The sequence below is a fragment of the Orycteropus afer genome, unplaced genomic scaffold (genome assembly GCF_000298275.1).
Source record: "Orycteropus afer afer isolate SDZICR_OR568_19922 unplaced genomic scaffold, OryAfe1.0 scaffold00094, whole genome shotgun sequence".
In the NCBI taxonomy this organism is placed as follows: Eukaryota; Metazoa; Chordata; class Mammalia; order Tubulidentata; family Orycteropodidae; genus Orycteropus; species Orycteropus afer.
This window is the reverse complement of record NW_006921681.1, coordinates 2,535,961-2,561,933: the sequence shown is the minus strand read 5'-3', so window position 1 is coordinate 2,561,933 and position 25,973 is coordinate 2,535,961. Positions and strand designations below refer to the sequence as shown.

At 42.8% G+C, this 25,973-nt stretch overlaps 1 protein-coding gene across 1 annotated transcript in view; it reads right to left on the bottom strand.

Annotated features, from left to right (window-relative positions):
* Positions 1–25,973, bottom strand: part of CAMTA1 (calmodulin binding transcription activator 1) — a 1,273,846-nt gene that overhangs the window by 572,052 nt on the left and 675,821 nt on the right. The window contains exon 5 of the mRNA XM_042781184.1: positions 19,531–19,666. Coding sequence (XP_042637118.1) covers positions 19,531–19,666 — 136 coding nt within the window. The remainder of the gene's footprint in view (positions 1–19,530; positions 19,667–25,973) is intronic.

Below are 25,973 nucleotides of genomic sequence, written 5' to 3'. Positions count from 1 at the left end.
TGGTGTTCAATGCATCAAATCTGTTTTCAGATGGTCTCTAAATTCAGGAGTGATATATTCAAGATCATATTCTGGCTCTCATGGACTTGTTTTAATTGTCTTCAGCTTCAACTTGAACTTCCACATGAGCAGTTGATGGTCTGTTCCACAATCAGCTCATGGCCTTGTTTTGGCTGAAGATATTGAGCTTCTCCATTGCCTCTTTCCACAGATGTAGTTGATCTGATTCTGTGTATTCCACCTGGTGAAGTCCACATATATAGCTGTCACTTATGTTGAAAAAGGTATTTGCAATGAATAGTCATGGATCTTGCAAAATTCTATCATGTGATCCAGTGTTATTTCTATCACGAAGACCATATTTTCCAACTACCAGTGATTCTTCTTTATTTCCAACTTTTGCATTCCAATCACCACCAATAATCAATATATCTTGATTGCATGTTTGGTCAATTTCAGACTGCAGAAGGTGGTAAAAATCTTCAATTTCCTCATCTTTGGCTTTGGTGGTTGGTGTGTAAATTTAAATAATAGTAGTATTAACTGGTCTCCCTTATAGGCATATGGATATTTTTGTATCACAGATACAATTGTATGCATTGTACTTCAGAGCAGATCTTGAAACATTCTTTGTGACGATGAATGCCTTCCCTAACAAGCCCCATAATCATAAGTATTGTCTGTGAGTTCTGTGTGGTTATTGCTATGAATTATTCAACCCAGCAGAGAAGCAGAGAATGCCATGGGAGGTACAGTTGGTGTCAGAATTGGTATAAAGGTTGGAGGGTAGTGGCATGCTTGACCTATGCCTCACAGGAATCAGCCATAAGAATCAGCCTTGGGCTTTTGATCTTGATCCTTCTCCCTCCCTGTGAAGTTAGAGGAGGTCATATGGGATGGGGGACTGGGGGACACCTTTTGGTATTAGCCATTAGAGAGATACAAATGAAAACAACAATGAGATATCATCTCACCCCAGCATTAATAGCAAAATTGAAAAAATAAAAAATCCTAATGAGGGTGTGAAGAGATTGGAACCCTTACACACTCCTGGTGGGACTGTAAAATGATACAACCACTGTGAAAGAATGTTACTGCACTTCCTAAAAAATTAGAAATAAAAATACCATATGATTCAACAATCCCACTACTAGATATATATCATAGAGAAACTAGAGCCATGATACAAACAGATATATGCGCACCATGTTCATTGCACCATTATTCACAATAGCAAAAAGACTGAAACACCCTAAGTGCCCAACAATGGTTGAAGAGATAAACAAACTATGGTACATACATATAATGGAATACTATGCAACATTAAAGAGTAACAGTGAACCTGTGAAATACCTCATAACATGAATGAACCTAGAGGACATTATGCTGAGTAAAATTAGTCAATCACAAAAGGACAAATATTATATGAGATCACTACTGTAATCCTCGGAAGGAAGGTTGGGCAATCCTACTTCCGTAGTGATACTGCCTCGGAAACCTAAGGAGGGGTCGCTATGAGTCGGGGCCGACTTGACGGCACACAACAACAACAACAACACTGTAAAAAGTTGAGAAAAGGTTCACACACATAGGAAGAAACATTCTTTGAAGGTTACCAGGGGTAGAGGGAAAAGGGAGGATAAATCACTAACTAGAGGCTGTTGTTGTTGTTAGGTGCCATCAAGTCAGCTCTGACTCATGTACCCCATGTACCAAAGAATGAAATGCTGCCCAGTCCTGTGCCAGTCCCATGATTCTTGCTATACCTGAGCCCATCAGTGCAGCCACTGTGTCAATCCATCTTTTGGAGGGTTTTCCCCTTTTTCACTGACCTTCTACTTTACCAAGCATGATATCCTTTTCCAGGGAATGGTCCCTTCTGAAAACATGACCAAAATAGAAGGATGAAGTCTGGCCACTCTCGCTTCCAAGGAGCATTTCAGCTGCACTTCTTCCAGGGCAGATTTGTTTCTTCTTCCATTAGTCCATGGTATTTTCAATATTATTTGGCAGCACCACAATTAAAAGGCATCAACTCTTCTTCTGTCTTCTTTATTCATTGTCCAGTTTTTACATGGATATGAGGTAAATGAAAATACCATGGCTTGGGTTAGGCACACCTTAGTCTTCAAAGTGATATTTTTACTTCTTAACACTTTAAAGAGGTCTTTTGCAGCAGAGCACTGGAGCAGTCCAGTGCAACATGATGTCGGATTTCTTGACTGCTGCTTCCATGGGTGTTGATTGTGGATCCAAGTAAAGTGAAATCCATGACAACGTCAATCTTCTTTCCATTTATCATGATGTTGCTTATTGGTCCAGTTGTGAGGATTTTCCTTTTCTTTACATTGAAGTGTAATCCATGCTGAAGCCTATAGACTTTGATCTTCATCAGCAAGTGCTTCAAGTCATCTTCACTTTTAGCAAGCCAGGTTGCATATCACAGGTTGTTAATGAGTCTTCCTCCAATCCTGATGCCACATTCTCTATCATATAGTCATATGATGAGTATAATGGTTCATATAATGGACCACCATGTGAACCCCAGCATCAACAACCCTGAAACCAGAACTAGATCGTGCCTGGCTACTACTGCTGACCATTCTGAAATGAATCAAAGTAGGAGATTCTGGATAGAGTGGGAGAAAAATGTGGAACAAAACTCAAAACCATAACAAAAGAATCAGGCTTACTGGTCTGAAAGAGACTGGTGGGACCCCAGAGACCCTGGCCCTTCAACATCCTTCAGGACTGCTGCTGAGCTCATCCCTGTGGCTCAACTTTTAGCCAAATAAAATACAGATTTATAAGATGATCAGTAACACCAGGGAGGTACACATTCCTTCGAACAATCAACCACAGGAGATCAAGGGGGCAGCATTTGTCCAGGGATAAAGTTCAGAAGGCAGGAAGGGAGAGGAAAGAAGGACAAATGGGAATGGTAAACACAGGGAGGAAGGGAAAACAGTGCTGTTACACTGTGGAGATTGCAATCAATGTCACGAAACAAAATGTAAATGAATTGTTAAATGGAAAATCAATTTGCTCTGAAAACTTTCATACAAATCACAATAAAAAGTTAAAAATAAATAAATACATAAATAAAGATCTTAGGTGCTGAACCACGTAGGGCTCAGCAGAGCTTTTAGCCGTTGGATGTTAGAGATGGGAAAACAAAGCCATGGAGACAGATGAAAGGACTATGCTGCTGCTTCCTAACTATGATATAAAATAAGATCATGCAGGAGGAAAAAATGTAAGGCAACAGAGGGGGAAAAAACCTGCAGCCAGTTGCTTAGAATTTATGTTTCCATAAGTGAAACATTAGGATTCTCATATGGAGAAGAAATTATTGATACGTGTGTTCCCTTAAGGAAGGCTTCTCGGGAGACCCATTCCAGATTTAATAATAATCTGTATTCTTCTCTGAAATGGCAAGCCTCGTCTTTGATTTCCTTATCACCACTGCAGGTACATGAATCATTCGCTCCAAACCCAGTGTAGGTTCAGTTCATCACATGCCACCTAGAATATTTAATAAAGTAAATTCTAACTAATCAATTCGTGGAGAGTCAACATTTTTTACACTTTTGTAATAAATGTCTACCTCTCGCATCCATCATAAAGCGGTATATAAATTGTGGCAGCAAAGATGAAAGTAAGAGTCTCCAGTTTTCTCTCGCTGTCATGTAAATACTTAAACTTGGACAAATAACATCTGCAACCCTCTCCTATAGGCACTATTCTAGGGGGACTTTGTTATATGAAACATGTCTGGACTTGTTTCAAATCACTTCACACCTAAAGATGGAGAGGGCTCACCTTTCTCTATTCCATGAGATTCTGGTGCTTTTAAGCTCCCTGGTCTCAGCAAGGCCTGGCTGAGCTGCCCTACTGGACAAGGAAGTCCAGGGAATGTCACTGGGCTTTGTCCAGCCTTCTCTTCAATGCCACGGAGCAGTGCCCAGGGCTCTTTGGAGAAACAAAACATTTTCCTGCTCCCCCTTTCAAATTGCCTAACTTTTTCAGGCTGAGGACAATTTATGATGGGACCAGTAAGTATGCCACTGTGAGGTGTGAAGTCCCTTTGCAGTAAACAATTTGGCAGGACCACACCTGAGGCCAATGAGTGGGGGCCAACCCAAGCAAGAGGGACGAACTGGGGGCTTGATACTGACCAAGCTTCAGGGAGGCAGGAGATGACCTATTATGGCCACGTGCCACATGGCAATGCCAATAAAGGCTTTGGAAGAGTGAGGCTCAGCAGAGCTTCCTGGGTGGAGAGAATGAACATCTGTTCTCAGGAGTAACCATGTCTACTGGAGGCACTGAAACTGCACTGAGATTGCTCCTGGACCTCACCCTATGCGTCTGTATCCTTTTTTTTTTCTACTGGATTAAAAATAGCCCTTTCTGTATAGTTTGTAAGTAATTTCAACAGATTATCAAACTTAAGAAACAGAGTAGGGGCCAGTGTCTCCTAACTTGGCTCCAGGTGAATGAGGATGAGAGAGAGGGGACTGGTACCTGCTGATCCAGCCCCAGGTGAATGGAGATGAGAGACAAAGCGCTGTACTGGCAGCAGAGGTCTGAAGGGACCAGGAAAAAGAAGATGAGATTTCTCTGCACTGGTTTGTTCCCCCGGCCACATGGATATATTGCCATTAAAATATATATAAAACGAAAAACTCTAACCTCACCAGAACAAACATGAATAAGAACACCGTGTCTGATGTGAAAATAAAGCATATCATGAATGAAAGTCTTAATTCGTTGCAGAAATAAAAGCTAAGTATGACCCCTATCAGGCTGCAGGCTTGAATACTCAGACAAACCAGTGCTCAGAGGGTTTGAGGCAAGGCCTTGAAAATCTCCCAATAATCTATCACTAGATACTATAGCACCCCACTCCTCCGAGAAACAGGTGCCATAATATAGAACAGGGGTCAGCAACTTATATCCCATGGTCCAAATCTGTCCCCAAGGCTGTTTTTTGTAAATAAAGTTTTATTGAAACACAGCAACACCCATTCATTGGCTATTGCCCATGTTTTCTATTACTCTACAGTGGCAGAGTTGAGAAATTGTAACAGAGGCCATCTGGCTCAAGAGGCCAAAAATATGTACTATAAGGCCCTTTACAGAACAAGTGTGCCAACTTCTGATATTGAAAATTGGGTCCCATTCAACCATCATTTCATTCATTATTTCAAAAAATATTTATTAAGCACCAAATGTGTACCAGTTTCCATGCTAAGCTTGGGCTACAATGGTATAAAGACACAGGCATGGCCCCTGTTGATGGAAGAAGAGTGAAAGAACAGGACTATTTCACCTAGACAGGAGAAGGCTGAGAAACTGTTCAGTCATAGTTAGTTAGTGTGTTCTATCTCAGAAAGCTGCTTTTTTCTACCCATCACTACCAAGGGCAGAATAAGGAATAAGAGGCTCAAACCACATAATCATAGATTTCAGTTAGATATTTTTTTAAAAGCACTGGGATTCAAGTCATGGATTGTTTGACTAGCTTGTGAAATTTTCCTCTGGATGCTTTTCTTAAGATAAGGTTAAAAACGAAAAACAAAACAAAAAAAAAAAACTTGCTTTTAGTGAGGTACCCAGGCAGGATGTTATCAGAAACAAGAGGATGGTGTATGTCAGTGCTTCCTGTGCATATGAATCACCTGATGTCTTAGATTGAATCGTATCCCCCAAAATATGTACCGAAATCCTAACTCCTGTACCTGTGGAGAGGGGCCCTGGTGGCACAGTGGTTAAGCACTTGGCTGCTAACCAAAAGGCTGGCAGTTTGAATCCACCAGCCATTCCACAGGAGAAAGATGTGGCAGTCTGTTTCTGTAAAGATTACATACTTGGGGTACTTCTACTCTGTCCTATAGGGTCACTATGAGTTGGAATTGACAGCAACAGGGTTTTTGGTTTCATACCTTTGGATGTAATTTCATTTGGGAATAGTGTTTTCTTTGTTTTGTTAATGAGGCCATTATCACTGTAGAATGTGTTCAAAACTTAATCATTTCTGAGTTATACAAACAACAAATGAGACACAGAGAGAAGTGTATACTGGAGAAGACAGAAAGTCCCAAGGTGGTGCAAACAATTTGCACAAACTATTAAACCAAAGGTCAGGGACTCGAACCCATTGGTGGTTCCATAGGAGAAAAGACCAGGCAATCTGTTCCTGTAAAGATTACAGCCTTGGAAACCCTATGGGGAAATTCTACTCTGTTGTGTTGTTGTTAGGTGCTGTCAAATCAGTTTCAATTCAGAGTGATCCTGTGTACAACAGAATCAAACACTGCCTGGTCCTGCTCCATCCTCACAATCATTGTCATGCTTGAGCCCATAGTTGTAGCCGTTGTGTCAATCAATCCCACTAAAGGTTTTCCTCTTTTTTTGCTAACCCTCTACTTTACCAGCATGATATCCTTCTCCAGGAACTGGTCCCTTCTGACAACATGACCAAAGTAGGTGAGACAAAGTCTGGTCAGTCTCACTTTTAAGAACCATTCCAGCTATGCTTCTTCCAAGATAGATTTGTTTGTTCTTCTGGCAGTCCATGGCCTTTTCAATATTATTCACCAACACCACAATTCAAATACATCAATTCTTCTAAAACCAAACTAAACTTACTGCCGTCAAGTCTGTGCCAACTCATAGTGACCCCTCCTTGCGTTCCCGAGGTGGTATCTCTACAGAAGCAGATTGCCCAGTCTTCCTTCCAAGGAATGTTTGGTGGGTTTGAATCACCAGCCTTCTGGTTAGCAGTCAAATGCCTTAGGCACTATGCTACCAGAGCTCCTTTAAAAATATGGAACACTTTAAGAATTTGTGTGTCTTCTTAGGTCTTCCTTATTCATTATCCAGCTTTCAGCTAGTGCAAATGAGGCTATTGAAAATACTGTGGTTTGGGTCAGGCATACTTTAGTCTTCAGAGTGACATCTGTACTCTTTAACACTGTAAAGAGCTCTTTTGCAGCAGATTTGCCCAATGCAGTACACTGTTTGATTTCTTGACTGCTGCTTCAATGGGCATTGATTGTGGATAGAAGTAAAATTAAATCCTTGACAACTTCATTTTTCTCTGTTTATCATGATATTGCTTATTGGTCCAGTTGTGAGGATTTTTGTTTTCTTTATGTTGAGGTGTTGCTCTGTCATGTAGGGTCACTATGAGTCAGAATAAACTCAATGGCACACAGCAATAACACTCAACTAAATGTTGATATTTCAAACTCACCCAACATTGTCATGAAGAAAGGCCTGCCAATCTGCTTCTGCAAAGATTACAACCAAGAAAACTATCGATCAATTCTACTTTGTAACAAATGGGCTCACCTTGAATCAGAACCAGCTTGATGGCAACAGGTTTTAGGGAAGATAGACGCCACAGGAAGACAGTGAAGGAACTAAGGGCTGCAGAAGCTGAAAGAGACAAAGACCTTTCCCAGAGCCAACAAAGAGAGTGCCTCCCTACTGCTGGTGTCCTGAATTCGGACTTCCAACCTCTTGAAGTGTGAGGAAATACATTTCTGTTCTCTAAAGCCACCCACTTGTAGTATTTATGTTATATCAGTTCTAGGATACTCAGACACCTGGGATCTTACTAAAATGCAGACTGGTTCAGTCATTTCCTCCTCAATATCAGGGAACTGAAAGATGCAAAGAAGATCAATACTTTATGACTCAGTCAAGCAAAAGCCAGAGATATCCTTTACCCAACGCAAACAACCATGTCTGGTCATTTACCAAGGGGGAGAAACATATATCATGATAAAATGCATCCCCAGCTTTTGGAGGAGACCATAAATTATGCTTACAAATATCAAGGTTGTGTGGCTTGGGGGACATCTAACTTTGTGTCTGCGGGATGTTGGGGCCCAAGCAGAGAAAGGCCCTTGGTGAATTTTGACAGTGGTATTCAAGGGTTTGCATAATAATTGAATATGCTAAAATTTCCATACATGTCCTCGTGGGCTAATCTGCAATGATGTTAAGGGACTGTTATGATAATAATTAAATACAAGTTCAGCATACCAAATTGATATTCTGCCGTTCTACCTTCATCAGGGAGTTTCTAGCTAAATAAGGCTTAAATCAAGTTTAAAAAAAGAAACTTACAAAATATTTTACATATTGTAATCTACCAGAGACATAAGGAGGCAGAAACTATGAACACATTTCCTTCAAAATCTTCCTGGCACATCCTGAGCCAGCAAGCTGCTCTCCAATCCCACTGGCAGGAAGCCTGCATTCCTCGAGGGAGCATCTCCAAGGACACCATACCTGGGCTCCCAGCAGTCCTAGCTCTTTGGTATTTGAGAAGCACCCCAGAGTCACTTTCCAGGGGGAGAAAGAGAGCCCTTTGCCTTGGCAGCACTTGGGTTCATTGACTAACTTCAAGAAGGGCTTTCTGTCCTTAGCAACGGTGGGTCCTTCCTGTGTCTTACAACTTTTATACCAAGAACATGTGTCTGGACTGAACAACAGCTTAACTCAATCGGTAAGATACATGTAAGGTGATATATATGACACCAAACTGGCAAGAAATCTGTGGTACAGATGAGAGGACCAGAGAGCAGGGAGTCTAAATCAAAGTTGGTGAAACAAGTTGAATAGAAATAATGAGATTGTTGACATCAAGTGAAGAATGTCACCATTTTCACTGAACTATACATACTAAGAGCACATACCTTCTAGGGATTGAGATGTTTTAGAAGCCACTGTGATATAATGATTAGGAAAATGGAAATTTAGAATCAGACAGACCTGGGAAAGTATATTGGCCCTATTACCGACTAGCTAGGTATCATTGGGTAAGTTTCCTAACCTCTCTGAAATTAATTATATCTTCTGCAAAAATGGGGATAATAATAACCCATTGTCATTCAGTCGATCCTGACTCATGGCAACCCTATGTGTTATAAAGTAGAACTGGTCCATAGAGTTTTATTGGCTATAATCTTTACAGAAGTAGAATCCCATACCTTCCTCTCACTGGGTGGGTTCGAACTATCAACCTTTTGGTTAGTGTTGTTGTTGTTGTTGTTATTTGCCATCCAGTCAGATCTGACTCATAGTGACCCCTCCTTGGGCTTCCAAGGCGGTATCACTACGGAAGTAGATTGCCCAACCTTCCTTCTGAGGAGTGGCTGGTGGGTTTGAACCGCCAGCCTTCTGCTTAGCAGTCAAGTGTCTTAGTCGCTATGCTACCAGAGCTCCTTTTGGTTAGTAGTTGAGTGTAACCATTTGTGCCACTCAGGGACCTCAGGAAAAATAACAGTACCTACCTACCAGCCATTCCTCAGAAGGAAGGTTGGGCAATCCTACTTCTGTAGTGATACCACCTCAGAAACCCAAGGAGGGGTCGCTTTGAGTCAGGGCTGACTCGATGGCACATAACAACAACATAATAGGGGTATTTCAAAGTCATTAAATGAGATGATGCTTATACAGTGAGGAGCACCAGACCAGGTCTTCACTAATTGTTTTGTTCAATAAAGATGTCATCATTCTCGTTGCTGTTGTTACATGGCTGGTCAGGAAGAAGGAGCCTTAAGGATGAGAAGCAAGACCACCTCCTGGCTGGGCCTCTGTGAGTCCAGTGGAAAGTAAGCAAAAAGATCTGCTGTTGCAACTTCAAAATGTAGCTAGTTTAATGTTATTTATTAAGTTAAATTTTTAATTATATGATTTGGGTAGAGACATGTCACCAGGGATGCTAAGTAATTAGAAATTAAGGAAAGTCTATGGATTTGAGCTCCTGAATTGATTCTACCAAAACACATCCAGGTAACAGGAAATTAAAATCTAACTTGTGAGTTTACTAGCAGAATGTTGCACAAAAATCCAGATGATTACAAGTCTGAGGAGAGCCAAGGGAGATCCTCAGAGATGGGGCTAAACAAACTGACTCTCTCCATCAGAGATGGTATGAGATAAGGTTGCCATGGTCCACCAGCACTTGGTATCAGACAGAAGAGGCAACCCTAGATTTGAAATTGAATTTGAAATCTGGCTCAAGTCCCGGATGTGTGACCTATGGGAATGAAAACATCTGCCGTGATTCAGCCGCAGGGTTGGGATAAAGATCAAATGAGGTGGTACCTGTGGAAGCATTCAGTCATTCAGCAGATCATTCTGGTACCTGCAAGGCTCTGTGGGTTGTACTGAGCCAGGCCCTGCCTTTAGTTGAGGGGAGAAAACAAGCTCATTTGAACACTCTAAAATCTGTTCAAGCAATTGCCACAACATATTGAAATGACCAGTTTTATGTTTCTGTATATTCTGTATATTCCTTAAGGATGATTCTATGTCTTGTTTGCCTCTCCATAACCTGAGCCCAACAGGTTATCTGGGTGTGGTGGTGGTTAACTGGTAGAATTCTCACCTTCCCTACCAGTGCACATCATGCACAACTACCACTCATCAGTGAGTGGAGGTTTACATGTTACTGTGATGCTGAACAGGTTTCAGTGGAGCTCTCGAACTAACGTAGACTAGGAAGAAAGACCTGACAATCTACTTCTGAAAATCAGCTAGTGACGCCCCTACGGAGCACAATGGTCTAATCTCTAACAGGTCATAGGGATAGTGCAGGATCGGGTAGCATTTCGTTCCACTGTGCACGGAGCTGCCGTGAGTCAAGGGCCCACTCACTGGCAGCTCACAGCAGAGTTACCTAGTATCAGATACCAGATACAGGTTCCTTTGCATCTAAAAAAATACTAGATGCCTAGTATATTTTTATTGAACTGGGCAAAGTTAATAGAAAGAAAGCTATGGAGTGCTATAGCAATTAAGAGAAGGAAGTAATTACTTCTAGCTGGTTAAGATCAGGTAAGAAACTCTGGAACAGTCAGATGTGGAAAGATGGGAAGTTGCAAGGTCAAGACATTCTTGATCTACAAATGGGAGAAGAAAAAAAACAGGCTCTGAATGAGGAACATTATACAGTATAGTCAAGTGAACATGAGGTGAATCTGAAGGGGAGTGGAGTAAAGTAACATGCCCACTGGCCAAAGATACATAATGGCTTACTAACAGTAAAAAATACAAATTTTTCTTCACCCAAACCCTAATAAAAAATAAATAAATAAAAACAAAAAAAAAATACAAATTCTACACAAAAGTACATGGCAGTGACCATAGTGAGATTCCCACTTCACACCCACTAAGATGGCCATTGTCAAAAAAAAAAAAAAAAAAAATTAAACTTAACAAAATTGCACCTAAATCACAACAAAAAGTTAAAAAAAAAAAAAAAAAAAAAAATTAAACTTAACAAGTGTTGGCAAGGATGAGGAAAAAGCACAACTCTTGAGCACTGCTGGTGGGAATGTAATATGGGGCAGTCACTGTGGGAAACAATTTAGCAGTTCCTCACATGACCCAGCAATTCCACTCCTAGATGAATTGAGAGCAAGGATTCAAACAGATTCTTGCACACCAATGTTCATTGCAGCATTATCCACAATTGCCAATAGGTAAAAACAAACCAAGTGCCCATCAATGGATGAGTGTATAAACAAAATGTGGTCTGTTCATATAATGGACTCAACTATAAAGAGAAATGAAATTCTGATGCATGCAATGACAAGGATGAGCTTTGAAAAAATTATGCGGAGTGAAATAAGTCAGACATAAAAGGACAGATACTTTATGATCCCACTTGTATGAGATATCTAGAATAGGCAAACACATAGAGATAGGAAGGAGATTTGAGGTTCCCAGGGGCTGGGGCAACTGGGAAATGGGAAGTTATTGCTTGTATTTGGGGTGATAGAAAAAAAAAATTTGGAAAGAAAGATGGTTGCACAGCATGAATGTCACTGAATTCTACCACTTAAAATGATCAAAATGGCAAATTTTATGTTATGTATACTGTGCCACAATAACATTTCTTTAAAAATACATGGCAGCAGCCCATGCCCTCCTTGAACCTCTGTTCCCACAATTTCATTAGCCAGCTCACCTCCTCTTATCTCCTCAACGCTGTTTCCCACACTCAACTTGGGCTCTATACATGTTTATGGCTGGCTATTTTAAATATTTCCCATCAGCTACAAGCAAGATACCAATTTATCTTATGGCTGCAAGCAGAGCTGAAATGATCTGGCACTGCCCTGAGGCCGACAGTTATTTCATGCCCTGTTAATTCCTAATGCAGTAACTACAATATCATTCCTGCTTTGAAAAGATGTGGGTTTTTTTCCCCCCTTTCCTTTTTTTGTTAATATGTGGTCTAAGTGTCCAAATAAAGAACACCTCTTCTGATGAGGCTGCGTCCAAACACACAACCTTGTTATCATCACTGCCATTCTAATGACAAGCTTTGAGCTCTAGGGCAGTTAATCAAGAAGTCAGGGGGATTCTTCATTCTTTTTAGGCAGCACAAGCAGGTCAGAAAACTAAGATGAACTTTCTCTTCACTGATGAAAATGCCAGTCGGGGTAATGGCTGATGGTTCTGCCAGGTAGATGGTCCAGACCAGAGGTTTCCCATCCATCATGGAACAGACTCGGTGCAGACAGATGGCTTTGTCCATGCTACCCACATGCCATGCAATGGAACCACCAGCCTCTGCACAATGACAGTCCATTGGTCCCAAGGTCAGGACCAATGTGCACCTTAGATCACAGCAGAGTCTCATCCCTAGGAGGCAAACATCTGACCTGGATAGCACTGGGAGGAACACTGACATGTTGAAATTCTGGCCACATGTTGCTTAAAGTCAAGTTAGCTATTTTTCAACAGACTCTGCCATTGTTCATTGCCATTTCCCATCCCTACCCAAGACCAAAGGAGCTCTGGTGGTGCAGTGTGTAAGGCATTTGACTGCTAACCAGAAGCTTGGCAGTTCAAACTCACCAGCCACTCCATGGAAGGAAGATGGGGCAGTCTACTTCCATAAAGATTTACTGCCTCAGAAACCCAATGGTGGCTGAATTGGAATCAACTCAAGGGCAGTGAGTTTTGTTTTGTTTTGTTTGATCCAAGACGAATCACTAGAAAAAGACGTCATGTTAGGTCCAGAAGTGAATCAGCAAAAATGAGGGAAACTCTCAATGAGACAGATTGACACAAGAGTCACAACAATGCACCACAACGTACCAATGATCATGAAGATGGTACAAGATCGGGCAACATTTCATTCTGTTACACATGGGGTTGCCATGAGTCAGCTCTGACTTGATGGCAACTAGCAACATAAACAGCTCTGCTGCCTGACTAGCTCCCATTACTTCTAAGTTGCCTACATTTATGTCATTTCCTTCAGGCCAAGTCTGTCTTAGGTATCCCTCCTACATGTCCCACAGGGGGCCTTGTGGTTCCTCCGTCACAGCATCACCAGCCTGTACCAAAAGCCCATGGGGCCAGAGACAAGCACTGTGAACTTCTGTCTCCCCATGAGAGTGGAAACCACATCTCCTTTTAGCATCACTGTATCCCCAATACCCACCACGATGCCAGCAGAGAGAAAGCATTCTGCAACTGGTCACTAAATGAAGAGCATGTACTTAATACATATGTGATCACATGATATTAAAAAAAGAGCAGTTCTCACTTGAGTGCTTAGGAAGCAACTGATGTATGAATGAGGGTTTGAGCTATATCAATTCTTCAGTTGATTTATGGCAAAAGTGAGACTCTCTCTGAGGCTCAGCCTCTTCATCTTTTATATTGCTGTTGTTGTTATTGTTACCAAAAACCAAACCAAACTCAGTGCCTTCGAGTCAGATCTGACTCATAGCAATCCCTCCTTGGGTTTCCAAGGCAGTAACACTATGGAAGTAGATTGCTCAACCTTCCTTCTGAAGAATAGCTAGTAGGTTTGAACCACTACCTTCAAATTGGTCCCTCAACTCATGGCAACCCTATGCACAATGGGATCAGACCATTGTGATCCACAGGGTTCTCATAGGCTGATTTCTCAGCTGTAGATCACCAGGACTTTCTTTCTAGTCTTAGTCTAGAAGATCTGCTGAAACCTGTTTAGCATCATAGCAACATCCAAACCTCCAGTGACAGACAAAACTCATTCTACTCATTGCCATTGAGTTGATTCAACTCATAGTGCCCCCTCTTTGGGTTTCTGAGGCAGTATCTCTATGGAAGTAGATTGTCCAATCTTCTTTCCAAGGAGTAGCTAGTGGGTTTGAACTGCCAGCCTTCCAGTTAGCAGTCAAATGCCTTAGGCACTCTGCCACCAGAGCTCCCAATGACAGACAGGTGGTGGTGGTATGTGAGGTGCATTGGCCAGGAATCAAACCCAGATCTCCTGCACGGAAGGTGAGAATTCTACCACTGAACCACCACTGCTCCCTCTTCATCTGTAAAATAGGCATAATAGTATTTACTTTCCATGGTTATTTTTTATGAAGATTAAATAAGATAAACATACCTAATACATAGGAGACTCATCAGCCTATGACTGTCCCTATACTAAGTGTGTGGTCTCCTATCTGTGTCAGAACCCAATAGTGAAGAAGTTGGGGAGACAGATAGCCAGGAGCTAGCCTGGCTTCTGTGAGATACCCCAACACTCCCAAACTGGGAGGTGTGAGGACCAAATAAGATAGCCCTAAAAGCCTGTGGCGTAGTGCCTAAGGCATGTGACTACTAACCAGAAGGCTGGTGGTTCAAAGCCACCAGCCACTCCTCAGAAGGAAGGTTGGACAATTTACTTCCGTAGTGATACCACCTCAGAAACCCAAAGAGGGGTCGCTATGAGTTGGAAATGACTCGATGCAGTGTGTTTGGTTTTTGGTTCGGAAAAGCCTGTGGGGCTAGAGACAAGTGCTGTGAACTTGGAAGTTACTCCTCTAGCTTGACCCAGAGAAAAACATCAACTTTTTCTGATTCAGCCAGCTGAGTAGACCCCTAGCTGAGGCCATACTGGAGGCATGGTATGGTTGAGGTCTGGCTGTCTGCTCTCAGGAATTCTCCCACCCCACATTCCCTCCATCATTTGAGGTATCGCATAGGCAGGCATAAATCTGCGTGGGGAACAACTTGAGATATATTGAGATTTCATCTGTAAAACTGTCAACATCACAGCCACCTTCTCTTTCCTCCCTGACAACCCCTGTCATGCCTAACCTCCTGACCATGGAGCCCAGTGTTATTGGAGAGCTGACTGAGCTGGATTCTCCTTGGCTTACAGACAAGGCAACCAATCACGGAACTAACAGCTCATCAGCTTCAAAAGCAGCTGCCCCCATCCTGTGCCTGGCTGAGAAAATCAATGTGCCTTTGAGTTGCCTTGTGTATCTAGGGCCCCAGCCAGAGAGAACAAAAGCAGCTATACCACTGAGCTGTTCTGTGAACAGGGTTGAATGTTTTCCTGGCCTGGGGGAAGGCTTATAGCAAGTTACATGTTAAATGGTAGATCCAATATCTTTATCATGCCCTTGAACTGAGGAAACCAGCTCAGGTGGTAGAAAAATCATAGAGCCAAAACGGTGTGACTCACTGTCTGCCTCACTGAGAAGCAGGGGCGGCTGCCTGGTGCCATGCATGCATGACGTGGGTAACTAAGTCAATGGGAATTGCCCAACTCTGAACCTGCCTGGAGAGGTAAGCCAGGTTCAAACCCAGAAACCTCATCCTCCTATGAGATGCAAAGTCCCAGTGCACATCCCCATCACCATTTCCCAGGTGGAAAAGACCAAGCGCCCACAGTCCCAGAGCACGCCCACTCATCTTTCCAGCCTCTAGTCCAGATCAGAGCTACTGCAAGAGAAATGCTGGCAAGATGCAGTGCTGTTTTGCCTGAGAAGTCTGTCTGCTGGGCTGTCTACAAATCATGCCCATGGTAGACAATCCAATCCCATACTAGACAATTCACAGCAAAGGACTTCCATTAATATGAGAAGGTGCTCATCCCTACTGACAATTGAGGAAATTTCCAATTTAACTCCAGTAGGGTGCCATTTTTCATCCACTGGTGTGTGAGCGGGTCTGGAGGAACTAGTAAACCCCTGTGCTGGTGGGCTTGTAAGTGTCCAGCCACTTTGGAGTGCTGAGTAAAACGGAAATGCTCATTCTTCAAAAAAAACCAAAACACCCTTCGCCACTGAGTTGATGCAGAATTGTGGTAACCCTATGTGTTATAAAGCTGCTCCATAGGATTTACTTGGCTGTTACGAGCCCTAGTGGCACAATGATTAGCCACTCTGCTGCTAACCAAAAAGCTGGTGGTTCCAACCCATCCAACCACTCTGTGGGACAAAGACTTGGTGATCAGCTACTAGAAAGATTACAGCCAAGAAAGCTCGGTGGGGAAATTCTACATTGTCACAGGGGGTTGCTATGGGTTGGAATCAATGCCTCATCACCAAACACCAGTCTTTATGGAAGCAAATCACCATGCCTTCCTTCCTCAGTGCCACAGGGTGGGTTCAACCCACCAACCTTTAGATTAACAGCTGAGCACAAACTATTTGTATCACCCAAGGGCCCTTGCTCATACCTCTACCTCGTAATTCAATAATCCCAAGCCTAGGCTGCACATGCATGCAAGCAGACATGCGCATGGATGTTTATCAAAGCAATTCTTGCAATGCTGAAAAACTGGAAAGAATTAGAAGTCCACAGATAGGGGAATGGCTCAAGTGTTTATACAGTGGAATAGTAAGGAACAGTTAAAAGGGGCAAAGTGAAAAAAAGGAAAGCTATACAACAGAGTTCCTGGGTGGCACAAATGGTTAAGTGTCTGACTACTAGCTGAAAGGTTGGTGCTTCCAACCACCCAGAGGCACCTTGAAAGGGAGGCCTGTCAATCAGCTTCTAAAAGATCACAGCCTTGAAAACCCTATGGGGCAGTTCTACTCTGCACACAAGGGGTTGCAATGACTCAGAATTGACTCAACAGCAACTAACAACAAAACAACATGTACATTACACATACATACATAATGCTACCCAACCTTAGGAACTCAGCTAATGTCCCACCTCACCTGGGAAGTTCCCCTGAGCAATCCCAGCCCATTCTGAACTCCCAGGACACTTATAAAAGCTAAGGCTTGTGTATTTCTCAGATCCATTAATTACCTTAATGGGACATCTGTTGGTGTAGTGGTTTGCTAAATGAATGGCTATTGGTTCGAACCCACCCAGCTAGCTGCTCTGTGGGATAAAGACCTAATGATCTGCTCCTGTAAAGATTTCAGCCTGGAAAACCCTGTGGAGTAGTTCTACTTTTTCACACAGGGTCACTATGAGTTGGAATCAACTAGGTGGCACTGAAGAACAACATGGACATGGCTGTGTCCTCAATTTGATCATGAGTCTATGGGGGCAAAGAACACAGCTGGCTTCTATTTTCTCTGCTGACACCACAGGGCTTGGACAGAGTAGGTACACCATAAATATTTGCTACCTGACTCATAGGACATCTCTTTCAGGGAGGATCCTCAGCTGCCCACCTCCCATGTGGCCCAGGCCTAATCTGCCCAACTCCTGTGGCCCCTGAGCTTGATGGGAAGGCCATCACATAACAACACAACACTCTATCTTAATGCCTTCTGTCTTTAAGAACCTGAAAACAAATCTCGTCTTGTCACAGCCCCAGACTTCTCCAAGACCCTTTCTTGGAGTGTCTGGAAACCCTTCACTGCCTAGCACGTTTCCCTCCTCCGTGTCCAAAGGGTCCCTCCTGCCCCGCACATGCGTCTACTCATTAGTCTGTAAGCATGAGGACCACAAATAACTCCAAACATAAATACAGCCCAAAAATAGCCATAAATCATTCTGATTCCATTCTGTGACAATTCTAATTTACAACACAAGGGGAGAAAATGAACAGTGTGGCTATGTTTTACCCTGGGCTTCTGAGCCACTGCTGAGGAAGAATTCTGCCCTATTACTTACAACCCAAAGTTTCTGATTTACGTATTACTAAAGATGAGATACACGGGGACCCACAGGTACAGCAGAGCAGTTTTGGTGTGAATGCCTCTCATGCAGGCTGTCAGTCCCAGTGACCTAGCTCCTCCTTCTTTGACCCCCCACTCATGCTTCTCCTCACTTTGTACCGATTACTCTGTTGTGGGAGATAAGTGTCCCACTCCCCAAGAGCAGAACCTGGCCTCCCTCAGCTCCTGCAACAGTGGTTAATATATTTGCACAATCAATGGTCACAGTCCTAGAGGTGGTTCTGAGCAGCATGTTCGTGGTAATCTGCATTTTAATGTTCCATGCAGTCAATTAAATCCTGCTGTGCAAACACTGTGCACAGGAGAGGGTAGGGAACTAGAGTTTTCTTGTACAGAGGCTTGCCTTTGTTCATTGTCATAAAGCATTGTTATTAGGTACAAATAAAAAAAAAACATAAACAAAAGTTATCTCTCTCTGTAGGGTAATATAATAAAAGCCATTTGATGCTATTTTTAACAGCCATAAAAGCACATGATTAATATAGAAAAAGTCATAATGACAAAATGCGTCACAAAAGATGTCAGCATGGCAGGGCAATCCATTGAGCTCAAGTGGGCTTACCGTCCTAGCGATCAATCATGGCACGCCCGAGGGCCCAGCACACCCAGAGACTCCAGGGTGCCTCTCTTCCACCCATTAGAAATACCAAGTAGATCATGCGCAGGCTTCTCAGGTCCTGGCCCAAGACAGCCAGACTCTGGGAAAGATTCTTTCACCCAGGTCAGTGAGAAGGCAGAGCAGTGGGTGCTCACAACTAGCCGGCCAACAATTCACACAATTTATATCCTCTCCCTCTACTTCTGTGATGCACAGCCAGGCCATCGGAGGATGGAGAAGAGAAACTGAGGGAATTTCTCAGTAGTTGCCCAAGGATTACAGTCCAGGGAGGCAGTGGGGAGTGTTTGGGAGTATTTGGAACTAAAGCAAAATCAGCCTGCACCATGGTACAGTCTCTACCCAAGGACCAAACCCCAACATGTGTGCAAGACTCCAAGATGCTGTCAGCAGCAACCATTTCTACCCCAGCCCTACAAAAATCACACACACCTCATTATGCTATTATCTTTAACAAGTGCATGCTCTCTGAACTTGAAATACTCAGGGGAATGGAAGGGTTTGTCCATCGAGGGAGGGAAGCCAGTATCTGGCTGGAGAATTACCAGCTCCTGATGAACCACTTGGCAGAGGTAGACCCTGATGCCACTTCAAGAGGGAGCTTGCTTATACCACATGCTATCTTCCTTGGCCTCTGCAACTTTCAAACTCTCCATGCACCCAGAGACTCTTCTGTGGTAAACACAATAGAATGAGTCTGCAGGAACCTTGTAAATCTCAATCTATACACCAATGATTCCCTAGGACATGAGCACTTTAGTTAAATCCAACTTCACTGAAAACTTGAATGGAGACCATAGGGTAAGAAATTAGGAGGGAAAACATGAGATCTTAGCAAATCAGAAATTCTGTTGGCAGAGGGGACTGGTATCACATTACTTCAAAGCATTCCATTCTCTATTTCAGCTCAGGATACAACATTTGGGCAACAAGAGAACCTTGTCCGATCTTTACCTCCACTCCCTGGACCTTCAGTTTCATGTGGTCCTCTCTGGTCGTTTTCCCATCTTTCCTCTTTTTCCAGCAATACCCATCTTTCCTGTACTTCACCTTCTTCCTGTTGTAGAGTATCATAGAGCCATTCTGTGGTCTGGAAACAACAAATGGTTAAATTACCAACAGAACCAAGCGGAAGAGAAATTTATGAAGAAAGATATTGCAGGCCAGTAAAAGTCTCTACAGAAAAGCAATATTCCACATTTGCGGGACCATAATTTTTCACCTTTCATTGCAGCTCCCTGGATTAACCGTGTTTTACGGCCAGCCAAAATTTGCTTGTGGATTTGGTATCTAATGAATTAAATGTGTCAGTGATAGGACTAAAAAACATCCCCTTAGTAATACCCACCATCTAATCAGGATATATGATGTGGGGGGCTTACATTATGCCCTGAAAAGTCAGCAAAACAGAGAGAGAAAGCAAAAAGAGCCCGGGGGGGGGGGGGTTGTGGTCGCCTGCAACAGCTTATCTCTTGTAGAAGGATTTTCTACACATCTTTTAATCCATCACCCAGCATTAGGAAATAAATAAGTTCAACGCAGACGCTAGATGACTATGTTAAGAACAGACCAATGGAAGAACCAGTCGTGGAGGCCAAATGCTCTTGATTCACAGCCTGCATTTAGATTATTGCTAGATATGGAACACCATCTCCAGTCCTTCCCAAGTGAGCTAAGTACCTGATTCTTTCCCATTTGGGCTTTAACTGTCAGAAGGCTCAGATACTGCCAGGTAAATTCATCTATTGGGCCCATAGCCTCAGTATCTTAAAATCATTTCCAGCTTGCTAAGAGAATGGGACATCTGTTTTGTACCATTTCAAAGAGCAAACAGAAAGAACCATGGACTTTCCAAAAAGAATTCATACATCAGCCACAGAGAGCAACATGGTTACGTGTGGTCATATGTTCTTGGTTTGGGAACACCAAGGAAGGAGAAAACTAAGCCTTTCAGACAGCTATGGGCAAGGGCTCTGGTAAACCACTTCCAAAGTCAAGGTTTAGCAGGCATGGGTAGATCTAACTTCCAAGGGAAACTGTCTAGAAGCAAACAGCTTACTGCCCACCCCATGGCCAGCTCTGTCTTACTCTGCCCCTGGATGCTCAGCACAGAATAAGCAATGCCAAATGATTCTGCACAACCACGAGTCACTCCATTTCACTCTCTGCCAAGGTGGGACAGCTCTTCACACAAATAAGGCAAATGAAGTGACTGTTTCTGATATGAGCTGGCTTACAGGATTCTCTCTACAGCAGAGGTGAGAAAATGATCAGCTCCCCCTCCCTTTTTGTGGCCTGGGGCAAGAGCCTCCGACTTCTTATTTCCTTTGAACAATGGACCATTTCACAATTGGGCACAGAGTATGGTGCTATTGATGTCTTAATATTCCATTGTCTGTAAGGGGAAAAAAAAGTCATGCCAGGGTGACAGCAGCTAATTGTAGCTCCCACCCAGCCCGCCGATGTCATTCAGCAGCAATATGATGACTAAACAGCAATTCCATTGGAAATTATAGACTTTCAACAGTTACTCCCAACACTTCATTGTTTCCCGATCACTGCAATTGGTTTGTGTCAGTGTTGGTTTCCTCCTTAAGTCTGCACCGACTAAAACAATCGGGAAACAGCTCTGCACGCTTGTCACAATGCTGTCAGCTGATGGTATTTGTCTCCCACTTACAAGTCTGCATTGAAAACCTTCCCATTTCCTTCCATTTCTAAGTGGCAGGTAGGCTCGTCTATGGGAGTAACTATACCTGCCTCTTTCCACTTCAGCTCTTCTGGAGATACTCGTATCCAATCTTCAGAATACTGAAGGCCCTCCCCATGCCCCAACAAATCTGTTAGAATGGCCCTGAAGTCCAACCAGGTAGTCTCTGGGTGGTGGAAATCATTAATGTGCACAGCTGCTAATAGGAAGCTTGGAGGTTCAAGGGCACCCAGAGGTGCTTCAGAAGAAACACCTGTGATAGACATCTAAAAAAATCAGTCACTGGAAACCTTATGGTTTTCTGATATAGATGGGGTTACCATCAGTTAAGGTTGACTCAACAGCAACTAGTTTAAAGTTTAATCACTGTGCTTAGGACTACTGCCTACAGAATTAGCAAAGGAACATGTCTGATCAAATATGCATCTCCACATTTGCCACGTCCTCTCCAAAGATGAACAAAGATACCTGCCATGGATTGAATTGTGTCCCCACAAAATGTGTGCCTCTTGGCTGGGCCATGATTCTCACTGTCAATTATGTAATGTTATAATCATCCCCCATGATGTGATATGATGCAATCAGTCAATCAGTTATAAGAGGACTGGGGTAGGATACAGCACCTTTACTCAGGTTACAGCCCTGATCCAATGTAAGGGGAGTTTCTCTGGGGTGTGGCTGTATCACCTTTCATCTTACCAGTGATAAAAGGAGAAAGAAGAGAACAGAGAAAAGGGACCTCTTACCAACAAGAAAGGAGAGCTGGGAGTAAAGCATGTCCTTTGGACCTGGGATCCCTGTGCTGAGAAACTCCTAGACCCAAGGGAAGAATGATAACAAGGGCCTTCCCCCACAGCCAACAGACAGCAAAGGTCTTGCCCTGTAGCTGGCACCCTGAATTCATCCTTCTATCCTCCGAAACGGTGAGAGAATAAATTTTTGTTTGTTAAAGCCATCCATTTGGGCTATTTCTATTATAGCAGAACTAGACAACTAAGATAATGCCCATAACAGTGTCGCAGAGACACTTCTGGTCCCAGAAAACTCATCCACAGAAGTAGGTGCCACATTCATCTAGTCTAGCTTCCTATAAGCTCAGATATGGTTTGTGACTTGCTCCATCCTCTTGTGCCCTCCAAATATGGTCAATAAACCCCAAGGGCATCTTCAGGCAACTGTCTCCAAATTATAACTGGTAAAACACAGAAAGAGTGGATTCCCCAAAACACCATCATGTACACAGAGTTACAGTAGGACCCACTTAAAGAAACTCATCTTCCTCTGGCAACCCATCCTCTGCCATTCTGAGAATGGCCCTGTCACCTGACACTTTAGCAAGACACAATCCCACAGGGAGCTTAAGTGTCCAATTTAAATGACATTAATAAATGGAATCATCATTTTAACTTGCAATAATGAGCAATCTAATAGCATTTAATCCACCAATCTGATTTTATTAGAACTTGTCTTTGCTCTGTGTGTTGGGGAATGTCCCCACCATAGCACACAGGTTCTAAGAATGGCAAAGGAAGAGACAGGCACAAAGGAAGGAACATTGCAGAAGGACCAACGTACTCCAAAATGCAGAGAAGATGATGCTGTACCACAGAATGAAATCAAATTAAGCGTGTCAATGAAACTGGAAAGGAAAGAAAGGGAAGGGAAGGGGTTTCTCTGGGTGGTATAAGGGGCAGGTCACACCAGGCCAGTAAGGGTAAGACTTTAACATATTTCATGAGAGGATAAAAAGTAACACCCACCTGAGAAGAGCAGGCAAATGAGAATGGATTTGAGGACAGAGAGGGTAACAGGGACTACATGGAGGAGGCATGGAAGTGAGAGTAATTTAGGTTCATAGGCTTCTTCAGTGAAGCCCTACAACTTAATGATCCATCAGGTCCCAGTGATTGGCCACTCAATGTGTGCTGGGCAGAGCATGTCACATTCATATCTATAAGTCTATACCTATGCTTACATCAACACGACACTGACACCAACACTTACATCTATTCCACACTGACATGTATGTCTACATCAACATCTATGAGAACATGGATACCTACACCTACACCAAAACCAACACCTACACCAACACCTACATCAGCACAGGCACTGATATTCACACCAACATCAACATCTACACCAAAACCAACACCTACACCTACAATAACCAACACCTACTTCTACATCAACATCTACACTAACGTCAATATCTGTACTGACACCAACACCAACACCAACACCAACATCTATGTCTACACCTATCTCTGCATCAACACCTACAGCTACATATCTATATCTATATAGATATACATCTGTATCTATTTTTTGGTATGCTCGCAATAACCTTATGAGGTAGGTATTATTATCATCCCCAATTACAGATGAGCAAACTAGGCCAGAAAATTTCTGAGCAGGATTCATGCTGATGACTCCAGAGCCCCCAGTTCAGCTACTGGTTAGAGCAGACAGTGGTGGCCACTCCAAGTTTAAATCCCAGTTCTGTCCTACTAGCTGGGTGGTCATTAATGCCTGGAATGTAATCCTCACCAAAAGATAGACAGGGATTTGGTGGGTGAGTACTCTGGCTTCCTTGCCCTGTGGTTGGATAACTCTGAGGCATGCTCTATACAGTCTCCCAAAGCTCTCTGTGCAGTAATAGCTCCAGCCGTCTGCAGTGATAACTTCCTTGAAAAGGGAACCTTTATTTGCATTCTTTCCTTATCTCTTCTCACTTTCCCTCTCTCCTATCAAGGTTTCCTAGAATCACTTCTCAAATAACCTGTTTGCATTCAGATACTCATCTCAGGATCTTCTGGGAGAACCTGGAATAAGACTAACAGTCTAAGAGAGCCTCAGAAAAACAATTCAAGACCTCCATTGCAGCAGTGCTGAGTAATAACAAGGAAATGGTGAACAAAAGGGAACTTCATTCTGACCAAGGAGGCCCCTTGCCAAGTAATCCTTTTATCTGATAGACTAACAACTAGCAAAACTAAAAGTGCTCAGTGCAATGTGGTAAAAGATCATGGGATTAATGGAAAAACTACAGCAAATAACGAGAGTGAAAAAGCAAGTATAAAATTAAGTTATACAATCGTTGTTGTTATTTGCCATCAAGTTGATTTCAACTCATGGTTACCCCATGTGTTCAGAATGTTGTTGTTGTTGTTGTTATGTGCCAGCGAGTCGGACCCGACTCATGGCAACCCCTCCTGGGTTTCCGAGGTGGTATCACCCGGAAGTAGATTGCCCAACCTTCCTTCTGGGGAGTGGCTGGTGGGTTTGAACCACCGCCTTCTGGTTCGCAGTCAAGTGCCTTAGGCACTACGCTACCAGAGCTCCCAGAATAGAGCTTCTCCACAGGGTCTGCTTCCTTTCAGAAACAAATCACCAAGCCTGTCTTCCTAGGCACTTCTAGGTGGGTTTGAACTGCCAAGCTTTCAGCTAGTAGTCAAGTGCTTAACTGTTTATACCACCTAGGGACTCCTACTAAATTCCACAATATTCATATAGAGAGAGGGAGAAAGGGAAGGTGGGGAAAGAAATAACTAGCATGCACACACACATACACACACACATATATAAACAAACAAACAAAAATAAGAAGTAATGAAAGACCCCATGTAGTACAGAGAAAAAGAAAATTAAAGGCGTAGGCATAAACTTAACAAGAAATTACCAAAACCAAAAGAGAAAAACTATAAAAAGTTTCTAAAAGACACAAAAGTAGATTTCAATAAATCAAAAACAGCATGTTCTTGGTTAGGAAGAATTAAGATAATGAAAATGGCAATCTTTCCAAAGTTAATTTATATATGTATTGCAATGTTAATAAAAATTCAATCACAATTTTTTTCTAGATCTAGTGGTACTAGCAAAACTGGATATCCATTTGCAGAAAATACGAAACAGGACCCATATCTCATACCATATACAAAAACAAACTCAAGTTGGGTCAAAGGTCTGAATGTAAAACCTAAAACCATAGAGACCATGAAAGAAAATGTAAGGATAAACTTGGGGCCCTAATTCAGGGCATAAATACACTATCAAGTATAACTAAAAACAAACACCAAAAGACAAAATAGATAACTGGGACTAGTGCCTGAGGCATTTGACTGCTAACCAGAAGGCTTGTGGTTCAAACCCACCAGCCACTCCTCAGAAGGAAGGTTGGGCAATCTATTTCTGTAGTGATACTGGCTCAGAAACCCAAAGAGGGGTTGCTATGAGTAGGATCCGACTGGATGGCAGTGAGTTTGGTTTGGTAAGCACATAAAAAAGTTTACCAAAAGAGTAAAAAGAGAACTCACAGACTGGGAGAAATTTAGGGCCGTGACATAACTGACAAATGCATGCACACACACACACACACACACATATATAAACAAACAAACATCTCTAAAATGCACAGAAAACTTCAACATCTTAACAACAAAAAGACAATTAAAAAATAGGCAGAGGACATGAACAGACCCTTCAGCAAAGAAGACATTCAGGCAGCTAACAAACACATGATGATATACTCATGACCATTAGCCATTGTTGTTGTTGTTGTTGTTATGTGCCATCGAGTCAGCCCTGACTCATAGCGACCCCTCCTTAGGTTTCCGAGGCAGTATCACTACGGAAGTAGGATTGCCCAACCTTCCTTCCGAGGAGTGGCTGGTGGGTTTGAACCGCC